This window comes from Centrocercus urophasianus, unplaced genomic scaffold, assembly GCF_019232065.1.
Source record: "Centrocercus urophasianus isolate 14NV4802_14NV808 unplaced genomic scaffold, USGS_Curo_1.0 seq_11, whole genome shotgun sequence".
NCBI lineage: Eukaryota > Metazoa > Chordata > Aves > Galliformes > Phasianidae > Centrocercus > Centrocercus urophasianus.
The window spans coordinates 19,197,366-19,209,589 of record NW_024884253.1 but is presented as its reverse complement, the minus strand read 5'-3'; the positions used below and the strand labels follow the sequence as shown (position 1 = coordinate 19,209,589).

The 12,224-nt window shown below is 41.2% G+C and overlaps 1 protein-coding gene across 2 annotated transcripts in view; it reads left to right on the top strand.

The window, feature by feature from the left end:
* The window catches only part of GRHL2 (grainyhead like transcription factor 2), a 59,385-nt gene that overhangs the window by 35,740 nt on the left and 11,421 nt on the right, over window positions 1–12,224 (top strand). For both annotated transcript variants that reach the window (XM_042808786.1, XM_042808787.1), the window contains 4 exons: window positions 3,074–3,232; window positions 8,805–8,892; window positions 8,979–9,118; window positions 11,191–11,222. In XM_042808786.1, the coding sequence (XP_042664720.1) occupies window positions 3,074–3,232; window positions 8,805–8,892; window positions 8,979–9,118; window positions 11,191–11,222 (419 nt within the window). The remainder of the gene's footprint in view (window positions 1–3,073; window positions 3,233–8,804; window positions 8,893–8,978; window positions 9,119–11,190; window positions 11,223–12,224) is intronic.

Below are 12,224 nucleotides of genomic sequence, written 5' to 3'. Positions count from 1 at the left end.
ATGTCTGAGCTGGAAACTCGATGGGAGGAACGCTATCATTAATTGCTCTAATCTCAGACATCGTAAAAAGGACATCATTATCGTGACAACACAAACTTGTTCCTGATAGCAAAACATTGCTAAAATCTGATTTGCAAAGGAGAAAAAAAAAGTTTGTAAATGAATTCAGATATAACCATAGTTGCATCCATTAAAATAGTTCTAAGTTAAGTGTAGATGGGGCCCTGGAGAAAAAAAAGCAATTGTTACCCCTGCTAGTGTCAGTTCTACACTATCTAACCACATAAGCTTGCCATGCAGGAGGCCAGAGCAGGAGGGCTCTGAGAGCTTAGTGCGTTCCCAGAGCTGAGGGCCTTCCCCTGCTTGAGGCTGCCTGTGGGGCCACGTGCTGTGCTCCTTGGCTCAGCTCACTGTGAGCTGGTGGCAGGGACTGCACTGGGGGGGTGAGAGGAGGGCTAAGGATGGGGCAGCAAAAATACTTCACTCAAGTAACACAACTTCTGTCATCTTCCTCTTCCCTCTGCATCCTCCCTCCCCTTTCCAAAACCTCACTCAGTGTTGTGCCCTAAAGAAAAGCTAGTAGATTGTGAAAAGAGAGAAAATGTTTCCAACAATAAATGAAATGTGTTAATTTGAATCCATCTGTCTTTCCACAAGGCACAAGTGATAGGACAGAAAGCAGTGTACTCTTTGTGCATGTGAACCTAAAGTGATCATTGCTCCTCAGAGAGCTCCTTATGTATTGCGGTGTCACAATGAGGATATCGAATCTCACAGCACCAATCTATTATTCATAATGAGTAATCCACTATGTGAGGACTCTCAAATCCATAAAGTCTGTCTTGCCCCATCGCTCCTACTGTGCTCTGTATGCCTAGAGGCAGTGGGAGAGGTGACACGCAGAGGATGTGGTTGATGAAGATAGGACAAGGCCTTTCTTTGCCTTTTGGCTGAGTGTGCAGTAGGGGTGGTGCATGCAAAGCCTGTCTGTCCCCTCACACTTTAACATACGGTTTGGAAAATCCCACTGTAGAAGTATGCTAAAGCACAGCGGGGCAGGATTGTTTCATGCCAGACCTCATTCAAGTGCTCTGTGTTCACACACATTTTAAAGCACTGCCTTGATGCTGTAAAGGAGTCTCAAGGCAAATGAAAATTCAGGCCATCGTATTTCAAAGGCATATGCACCCATATCCACACTTACCTTTGGATCTGGAGGAGACCAAGTTGTAATTTGAAACAGAAATAACACTATCAGTTTCAAAATCAGAGTTTCACCTAGGGCCCTTCCCCACCTCCCTCCTCTCCCCACAGTTAAAGTTCAACTATTTCATTTGTAAATGCAGCTCTGCGATACCATCTGAAGCAGAAATGCAGAGGTGCTATTAGCTCAGTCAGGCAAACAAGCTTGCTCTGGCTCCATCGTAAAAACCTGCCTGTAATGTACCTTCTGCCATTAGGGTAAAGTATCCCCCACCAGTTGTACCAGAGACCTTTATTCTGAACTCACCTTTCTTTTGGGGGTGTTTGCATTTTGTTCATTTGTTTTGCCCTGTTTATAGTCAAGCGGGAAGACTTCCTTCATTCTTGAGTCCTCCCAGATTCGGGGGGCCTTTGGCCTCACCTCTGCCTGGCAGGGTGTGCATTTGTGGTGTTCCAAAGCCCTTCTCACTGTGCTCATCCTGCTGGAGCAGCTGCACATCGATGTGGCTCAGGGAATGAACACTGACAATTTTTTCTGTCCTTTTTCATACCTCCCAGTGCTTGTTTTTTGTGTGTGTGTTTTGTTTTTTTTTTTTTTTCTTTTCTTTTTTTAACTAAGCACAAGTGGAAAGTAGAATTATTTTAACATACAACTGGTAAAAATTCTTATGTAAAGCACAAATTCTTCCCTGGGAAGAAAAATTGCTTTTTTTAATACAGTTTCATCTCTCATATTTCATGCACGCTGCCCTGACTGAAAGATCTTAGTGATAATGCAGATCACAGCAGCAGCTTTCTTTACACCAAAAGAAGCTTGGAGGTGGGAGACCCTTCTGCCAGCTTCTATATGAACATAAGGCAGAAGCGATAGTTTGTATGCAACATACGTAAAATGTATGTTTTAGAAAGCAGGAGATAACTACTGGTTACCTGCAGATGTAAATATGTGTATAGTAAAGCATGAGAACAGGTTTTTGAAGAACATACAGGCAGAGTTTGTCAGGGATCAAAAGCATTGTCAGGTTTCGTAGATGCTTCATGGAAGTGGTGGGCTTCTGAGAAGAGGTTGGAGGTAGCATTAGAAGTATTTAAGGAGCTTTTTCCCAGTTTGACAGAGAAGAAGAGATGCTTTTTGGACACTGAAGAGAGACTGCGAAGGACCCTCACAATGAAGATTAGGGCTATCTGTTAATGAGATGGAAGAAAGAGTACTGGTGTTAGGAGCATGGAAAGAATCTTTGAAAAAGCGTAGGATTTTTGCTTGAGCGCACTGACTGTGAGTTGCGAGGTGTCAGAAGGCCCAAAGATGGCTGGGAAGGACAATACAAGGTCATCTCACTGTGTCTGTGTTAACAAATAGTATAAATGTACACGTCAGGTTTGTGGAGTGGAACAAGTTAGGGCTAAAGAACTGACTCCAGTTCTAAAGAATCCACGTGAGACATATTTTTGGAGGTTTTATCTTACATTATCTTTAATCAGTTCCCACAAACTGAGCAGCCATTAGCAGCTGGAGCATCTGGGGTGTTCTCCTGGGTCACTTCTGCTCTGACTCTTCCCAAAAGAATCCAGTTTATGCACACTGGCTCTTTGATCCAAGGCATGGTAAGTTGGGGCAATCAAGTGATTCACTTCAGATGGGAACTGAACCAAACTAAAGCATTGATACATGCCTTAAAAATTCCCTTTCTCAACGTGGGAGCACCTTTGCTGGACTTAGGACAGAAGTGGAAAATAAATAAATGTGTGAGTTGTTAGAACGGAGATACTGTCTGAATTAATATTTTGGGGGGGGAGATCTGCTCTTCTCTGTTTCCAGAAGTTTAGTGGTTGTTTGCACGTCATTTAAGGTCATCTCTCTGTCACACAGATTTTCATCACAGTGAACTGCTTGAGCACAGACTTCTCTTCTCAAAAAGGTGTAAAGGGGCTTCCTTTGATGATTCAAATTGATACATACAGCTACAACAACCGCAGCAATAAACCCATCCACCGAGCCTACTGCCAGATCAAGGTTTTCTGCGATAAGGTAAGTGGAATGTACAATTACCATGGATAAGGGAAGCACCTCATTTGACAGTTTGTTATTATTGCTGTATTTTAGATCTAATAAAAAGTTTTTCTCCCCAGTTATGTTTCTGGTAGAATTTGGACCAGCTGTATCACAAATCTAGGAGGTTTTCACCCAGTTATTTTACTGCTTTGCAGCCTCTTTGGCCCTGATTCTTTGGCTTGTGAGCAGTAGTTGGACTGTGCAGGGACAGCATATTATAGGTCATGGCACACGAAGATCAAAATAGTCACAGAATGCACTAAGATGCATCTCTGCTTGAGAAGTCAACACTGACCATAGGGTTATGCAAGTGCCATTCTGATGGTGTTATACCTTCTACTTCTAACAGTCAGCATAGGCAACTTTGTGGAGAGATCTGTGATAGAGAGCTGTGATAGAGTTTTATTCAATAAAGGTTTGCTAATTTGTCTTTAATGATGCTTTAGAAAGACCCAGTGATGTAACTGATGGCTTCTTTACTGCTTGATTACAAACAATTATTCTGAGAGCTTGAATGAAAATTTTCATCACTGGAATTTTCTTATTCAAAACCAACTGCAAAAATATGTTAAACATTCTCATGTTGTGTTTCAGTATCTTTTGTTTCTTGCTCATTTCTTTTGCATAATTAATTCCTTTACAGTGTTTTTTTTCTCATTCCTTTGTAGGGATTGGTAAAATTTGGCAGGTTACTTTTCAATATCAAAACATAGATCACGTTTTAATGAGTCTGACAACGTCATGGTCAGTTGTTTATCACCAGATAGAAAGAGCTGTTCTGAAATGTTATCTCTGTGATGACAATTCTTAAATGTAGCATGACTACGTTTCATTTGTATTTAACGCCTGGCATCCCTGCTGGGAAAGATCTTCCTAGGGAGGGTTGATGCCTGGGTTCTCGTCAAGGTTCAGGGATTCAGGAGCTTGCATCTTTTTATGTGACTTGGAAATTTATCCAAATTAGTCTTCCTATCTTACAGATGGGAGCAGAAAGTCAAAAGGCCTTGCCCCTGGCAATACGTGGCATTAACTTTATAATGGAAAGGGCAGGAGTTCAACTGTTCCAGGTCTTTGCTACTGCTCCTTCCCCTTTTTCAGTTAGTTCTGTTCTTGCTGTCTTGACAACGGGATCGTGGGGGCTAATTGGTCAGTTGTATTACTGGAGTAAAAAATTTGAGAATAATGAATGTAAATGTATGCACCGAGGTCTTCTTGCAGTCCAAGTGTTACACTTTTAATTGTAACTTTGAATGTCAAATATTTGGAGATTTGAAGCTGCAGATAGATATTAAAAGCTCCATAAATACCAAGTCATTTTCATCTACCTGTTTTTGAAAAGCAATTAGAAAAAAATTGAATTATTAAAAGAAAGGAAGGAAATTCAGAACACAAACTCATCAAGGGTGACCCGCAGACACAACTGGTGGAGATTTTGAATAATACATGCTCACTGCATCTACTGGCTTAATTGGTACTTCAAACATCCAGATGAGGAAGCAGGAAATTAATGTTAAGACTTCTAATCAAAACTGCCTCAAAGTAGAAGAAGAGATCACAGGGGTAATTAAAGCATTATGCGTATCAAAACTATTGAAACTGGGAACTGGAGGGCTCAAGGGTATTGATAATGAGATGTGTATATATAAAATAAATGTATACATGCGTACACACACACACGAGGCTTTTCAACTTAATGCAAGGCTGAAAATGAATTAAGTAAATAAAACTGAATGAAAATTATCTAGGTCAATTCATATGACAACTTCTGTTCATTGGCACTTGGAAAGAGGCTGAAGCCCAATTCTCCTCTCACTTTACACCGGCCTATCTTTACTGACATCAGTTTCTCATTATGCTTTTGTCCATCAATAAATGGTTGGAGAATCAAAACTCCTGTGCCAGCTCAGCGTGGCAATTGCGCTCCTGTCCACATGGGAGCCATCCTGTGTTTCTCACAACTGCACATTGCACTCAGCTGCAGACAGCTGATGGAGCTGGACATGGCCATCTTTTCCAAGGTGCCAGAATATATCCTGGCAGTGGCTGACACGATGCTGGGTGGAGGGTCGCTCCTCCAGGTCTTATACTTACCCGTTAGTGAAAATGACAGGACTCAGTGTCTGCTTGGTAAAGGCAACAGAGCAAAGACAATTTTTTGCCCAATTTGTCATGATTAATTAAAAAAAAAATACTATGGAGTGATTGTAAGTAGCAAGCATATGATCATTTGATACATTCTAAAAGTCTGAATTGAACCATTATACCCCAGTGTGGCAATCACAAAGAGAAGCTGGTAAGAAAAGTGATTGATTTATTAAAATTATCTGGATTAGGGGAACTGCACAGTAAATTCCTCCCACTGAAGTTCTGAAATGTATCTTAGTTTGAAACAGAGACGAAGAAGTATTTGTTTTTGTCTGTTTTTATAAATGGTCTGTCTGCAGCTGTGGTGCCTCTTTCAGAGCAGTAGATGTGTTTATCCTAGTTAAAACACAGGTAGATGTGTGTAAGTCTTAAGGAAAACATTGCTGATAAACTACATCCTTCAGCTGAAACATAGCACACACGCTGTGGAAAGAGTATCTGAAGAAATAGAACTACATCTAGCTAAGTAGCACATATTTTCTGTCTATTAGTATTCACTTGAGCACTTACTGAAATTAAGTATTCTTTTACATTTAAACTAGAAAGCCACACAGGTCCAATGTATTCTTTATGTAACATAAATGTATGCAGATGAGGGCTGCAAGTGGTGTAATCATTTTTGTTTCCTCTTCATTCTCCAACCTTTTTTCTGTGTTTATTTTCTAGTAGACAGTCTTGAAAGCAGCTGTTACAGTGCACATTTTGTTTTCTCAGTGCTAATCCGTTTTGCCCTTGAGGTCTTTTTTATCACATGCAGATCTCTTATGCTACATTAAGATAAGAGAATATAATTTTTATTCCTTAAGTATGTTGTCAAGGAAACTTGCTGCCAGCCCTATTTATATATTGCAAGATGCTTTAGCCACTGAGTGTGAAGGAACTAGTAATTCAGGGACATTCTGATTTTCTGTATGTGATTAGCTTTGCTAAAAAGCAGCAGAAGCGCTTGATTGGGCAAATATCCAAACACTCCAAAGTAAAATTGCAGTTGTTTTCCGTGGATTGTTAAAGGGTACTGAGCAACTGTAATTACCTGCTTGTCTTCAGCCGTAGAGAGAAAAAGGCTGGAGTCTATGGGTCTGTCCTACCAGGTGCGAATTCTTTGGCCTTAATCTAGAAAAAGGTGTACATGTGAGTTTGTGGTGGTGATGAGAGTGATCCTTACAATGGTAAAGGCTTTGCTGGGCTGGAGCTAGAGTGCTTCACACCTTGAAAGATATAACCTTGGAGGAATTGAAGATTGGGGGGGGGGAAAAAAAACACCATATTTTGAATCAACAGAAATTCATAGGGTGGGTTTTGCTAATTGTTGATGGTAGAACGAGTTGCATCGTACACATTCCAGACACCAGTGAAAAATGAAAAGCTCCCTATGTATTCTGACTGGTCAGAGCCTGATTTATAGCCCCCTATGACAGGGTTATTTCTTATTCTGTCCTGATAAGCAATTTCTGATTTATTCGATATGTCATATGTCTCTGCTGTGAAAATGGTCCAGCAAGAATACTGGTATGCAAAATTCCTGTTGTGGTCCATTGTGTCAGCACCTGTAGCAAGTACGTACATTGTGCAGGCTTGGCTGGCCCTGCACAGTGCCTTATAGGCTGCTCCTTGCTCTGAAGGGCCAACAGGTGGTTTTGGGGGTCCAGAAGCAGTTCCATCCTGTCTCACCTCCCACTGTGCCTCCTAATGGTGGTGTCAGTGGATTATATTATGCAAATCTTTCAAACTGCCAAGCACTTCTCTATCTTATCCAGCATTTTTAGTGAGAACCTTTCCATTTATGTCAGTAGGCTTCATATCCAGCCTGCCTCAGATTGTTGGCTTTCTTAGGAATTGCAGTGACTGCGTTGCTCAAGTTAGACCAATAATACTGGTAGGCAGGGAAGGCTGCCATGCTTGGCAGTCACATGCAGGGTGTCGCATCTTAAGCATGTGAGGACAAAGCTGCCATACTTTCCTGGGCTCATAGTTAAAGAGACAGTTGAGGAAAGTCTGAAACCATACATTATTTATTGTGTATAAAAAGCTGAGTCCTCCTCAGCTTCTGCTCTCCTGAAACAGCTGCTTGCTGCCGTGTGAAAAAAAATTGCTTTCAAAGCCTGTCCCAACACCTGCGAGCAGTCAGCTGTGACACTGAGAGGTAGGGCTGAGGCCTTCAGAACACTGGCAGTGGGGCCTATTTTTGCCTTCGTCAAATAGCAGGAAGCCTTGTAAGCAGTTTCGGTAAGAGCAGAACTCTGAATCCCTCGGAGTTCACGCAACACCTGTGGCTGATCTCAGTGAGAACAGGGCTGGGGCCTGGGTCCAAAGGCAGTGTTTCTGCTGGACACCTTCATGTTTTTTAAATAGATGTTTCTTCCACCACTCTTCCTTTGAAAAGTCACTCATAGTTTAAAGCCAGAAAGCAGATATTTTCTTTAATCCTTTTTGAGCTTGGTTCATTGGCTTATGTGTGAATTTCGCCTTCTTGAGAAAAAATGTTTTGCTTTCTTTTAGAGAAACTTCTAATTTTAATTCGTAAAAAATCCTTAAGTTTTGCATGCCGATAGTCTGGGAGCAAATGGATCTTTAATACAGTTCACAAGATGACTGTTTTCATATTTATAATGTAAATTAGGAGAACTTCAAAGGAGGTGTTACTGCTTTTTATTTCAATAACAACTTTTATTTTCTAAACTTACCAAGAAAGTATTTACACAACAGGGGCTTGCAACTTCCCAGGAGTTCCTGGGACCTAATAGGGTAATGTTACGATGCTTTCCAGTTTCTCCAGGGTTTCTCCCTGTTTGAAATGCCTGTAGGTTTCTGTAATGAGCCTTTGCATTGAAAACAAGCTGTTGGTGTAGTATTCTTGTATTGGCTAATCTCAAAGGACTTTATAGAGCTGGCCAGCATAAAGCAATCCTACCCCCAAAACAAGGTGGGTGGAAGGGAATTTAGGGAAAAGCTTAGCACAGACGTGATCTAAGATGACAGAATCCTGCAGATGCTTTATGTACACGCATGAATTATGTGGCCTGAGAGCTCCATCCTTTGCTGAGATGCTGGATGCACAAAGCCCTTTGTGCTGGGTGTTGGCAACAGGCCTCCTCCAGACCTCATGCTGCTGAAGCCATTGGTCCTATCTCCTCCACACCAGTAGCACTGATGCACACTGGTTTATTCCTCTTTCTGGCTTCAACCCTGGGGGCTGCTGGATTTAGGTGCCAGCCTAAATTTCAGATACAGGTGCTTAATAGAGAGTGGGCTGACCATTCACATTCCCCAACAGCCTGGCTGCATTTAGCTGTAATGGGATAACCATTCTCCGTTTGTGCATTTTTGATTGCAGGGCATGATGCTCTCAGTGGTTTGTTCCTCTTAGGCTAATAATATCTGTGGGTTGTCTTTTCTGCATCAGGGAGCAGAAAGGAAAATCCGAGATGAAGAAAGGAAGCAGAATAGGAAGAAAGGCAAGGGCCAAGCATCCCAAGCCTCCTGTAATAACTGTGAGTAAGATGGGCCTCTCTGTTTTGGGCTAAGTCATGCTTCGCATGCCCTCTCTCATAGCTGCATTACTTTGTGATCCTCCCAGCAGCTGAAGGAAAGCTGAGTGCGCTCCCTCTGCAAAAAAAGAGTGATATAACTTTCTTCAAAACAATGACTGACCTGGATTCCCAGCCAGTTCTCTTCATACCAGACGTTCACTTTGGAAACCTACAAAGAACTGGACAGGTAGGAAATAATAATGGGACGAGCAGGTGCCCACCTGCCATCCAACTGCATGTGCTCTGGGGCAGACTGTATAAATACAAAGCACTGTTATTGGTGGTTGCTTGTTTCAGCACTTGGTTTTGGTAAATGCAGCTCTTGGTGAATAATTTAGCTTGCAGGAGACAAATGCTTTTCTTAGTTCTGGGTGCCCAAAAATAAATGTATACTTCATTAATAACAGACTATTCTATGTTTGTTATGATTTTGACATTCTTTTGCTAGTAAGGAATGGAAGAAGTCAAGAATTTTGGACTAGTAGTATGAGTGACTAGAAGTCTTTTTTGAACGTTTGAGTTGTCTTGATGAGATGAAGTGCCACCTGGTGGCAGAAGAGATCTCCCTGTCTGGAAAGACTGAAAACAAAGACTAAACTCATTGTACAAGGGTAGGCTTATGAAACACTACTGCCCACTCTCTAGGCATCACCTGGAGATGTGGCAATTCTTTAGAAGGAAGTATACAGTGTATTATGGGAAGTAAAATTCCATCATACTGATGCATAATAAAACATATTTAGTTTTGGCTTAGTGCTGAAGTCATGGAATCATTATCACCAGTAAGTATGAGGAAGTCTCCTGACCTGACTTTTTAAGACCTACTTTATTACTTGGTGGGAAATTGCAAACCTGAATTTTCGGGTCAGCTCTGACAGTTTTTTCAAATATGAGCTTGTTATTTATTAGCTTCTAAGGAAGTGGAATGAGACATTTCTGTATGTGTTTATAAAGATAAATAGTAGATGATGAAACTTTACAGACACCTCACAGCAAGACATTAAAATAATGAAGGTTAAATGATACTGAGTTTGAATTGCTATTTGTTGTAAAGCTGAGAGGATTGCGGTAGAGCAGAGCACAAATAGTGCAGACGTTGCGATCACAGCTGTCTCTGACTCGCCCTCCCAAATTGGAAAGACTCCCACTCACATATCAGTGCTGGTACCTTCTGTCCTCATGGCTTTCAAAACAGAGTGTGGATTTGTCTCATAACAGAAGAAGGTGGAAGCGTTCTTCAGTGTATGTAATCCTGTAAATAATTTTCCAAATAACTGGAAGATGCTTTAGGCAATGTTCATCCTTGTCTTCTGCTCTGTTAGTTGTAATATCAGTGTTCTTGCTAGCCTGAACTTTTAAAATTGCATTGCATGCTGGTTAATATTAGAACAGTTTATTGTGACAGTGTTTTGTAGCTCCTGGACTTAAAATGCATTTCAGATACTGTAGAGTTCAGCTTTACACACACCTCTGAGTGTTAATCTGTACAAATTGTACAGGCTCAGAAGTCAAACCTTCAAGTGACAGCCAAATGTGTGCTGCATCTCGTCAGGGCTCCAATGCCCTGCCTTCACCCCACACTGGCTCAGTAGTTCAGCAGCTGAAATACGGGTGTTCTTCTTGGTACAGACCCACACTGCAGGCATTATATGGGGAATTTGGCTGACTGTTGTATAAAGCCTTCTGTCATGGGCTGTGATTTTATACCTCTGCTGCTCCTGTTGGCCATATTTGTTGCTGTTGTAAATCTGGTCCCACTGATTTACACAAAACTGTGATCTGGACTTGTTCTCCTGCCCACAGCCTGTGCAAAAAGATCATCTGTACCATTAGCAATTGCATTTCCATTTGGGCTCTGGTTTAATATTGGTCCTGATTGTTTAATTAGGTTTTCAGACAATATTAAATACGTATAAAAAGCTTTTGAGTGTTGTGGCTTAAATCATATTAAGGATAATTTGGGTGATTAGTGATCTGATTTAGAAAATTGTAAAATAAATGGAAAAATTATGTAAACCAGAGGAGAGGACAAAGTCTGTCAAAATACTCAGATGTATTTCAAATAGATGATATTCAACAGCAATTTTTCAAAGCTGCACTTCATCCTGACCAAAATTAGAACTGGAGATGTGTGTGCTTCATAGAAGATGGATTTTTAACAGATTAAGAACCTGCAAACCACTTGTCTTTTCTCCCATTAGAAGTTGCTTTGTTAGGCATGTGTCAGTTTTTGGAATAATTCTTTTTCTCTCCTTGTAGGTTTACTATAATACAGATGATGAGAGAGAAGGGTAAGACATTTATTGTTTCATTGGCTTTGCAGTTGGCAGTACAAATCCGCAGAAAGCAGGCATAAAAATATGAACTAATACTGACCCCACTCTCCCCCTTTCCTCATGTTCTCTCATCACCAATGATAGGTGAATACTTTGTGTAGAAATAGTAGAGAGAAGGTTTAATGCAGCTTAATTTCCCTTTATATGAACTGTCTCCTTTTCATACCTATTTTTTCTTACATTTCTGTGTAAAACAATTTGAAGAGCTGTAAGGTTCAACACAAGGTTAGGGCAATATATTTGATAATAAAGAGTCTTTTATGTAATGGTCTTCAAATAATCATAAAACCATGAATTGTTTAATGAAGCACTAAAATTCTCTCACATTCCTGGAAGCTGTTTAACGGCACTTGTGTATGTGACAAATAGAGCAAATGCAGAGCAAACGCCCCAATATCAGAAGAGAAAGGAAATAGAATGGGAGATCCTGGGAAGGGAGAAGACTGGAAATGGGAGTGCTCACTGTCTGGCTTTAGAGGAACTGGAAGAATTACAGAAAGTCTCTAAAATACAGAGTCACAAAACAAGGACTTGAACATGTGTGGCTGGAGTTCAGCCAGTATTAACTATGCGGCATGCATCCCTCACACCTTTCTAAGCTGGTTGAATCTCAAGGGAGCAAACTCCAGTCAGAGAGTTTGGAGACAGACAGCTGAACTCACCAGTGGTCACAAAAGGTGGACTGTGGTTGGTGGTGGCTGAGCACCAACAGCTAACACTGACTTCAAAACATGAGGCCCTTTCTGTTCCTTCTGTGAAGCTGATGTTCTTCATAAGACTCACAGTGAAATTTGAGCAACAAAGGGTGTTATTGCACTAACCATGTAAGCCTTAGCTCTCTCATGGCCATCATGCTATAAGCCCTCAGCTCCCCGGCAGGGCCTGTCACAGCTGTGGGCTGGATCTGGCTCCAGGTGTTATTCCTTTTGAAACTCACTGTGTTGTGTGGCCTTGGAC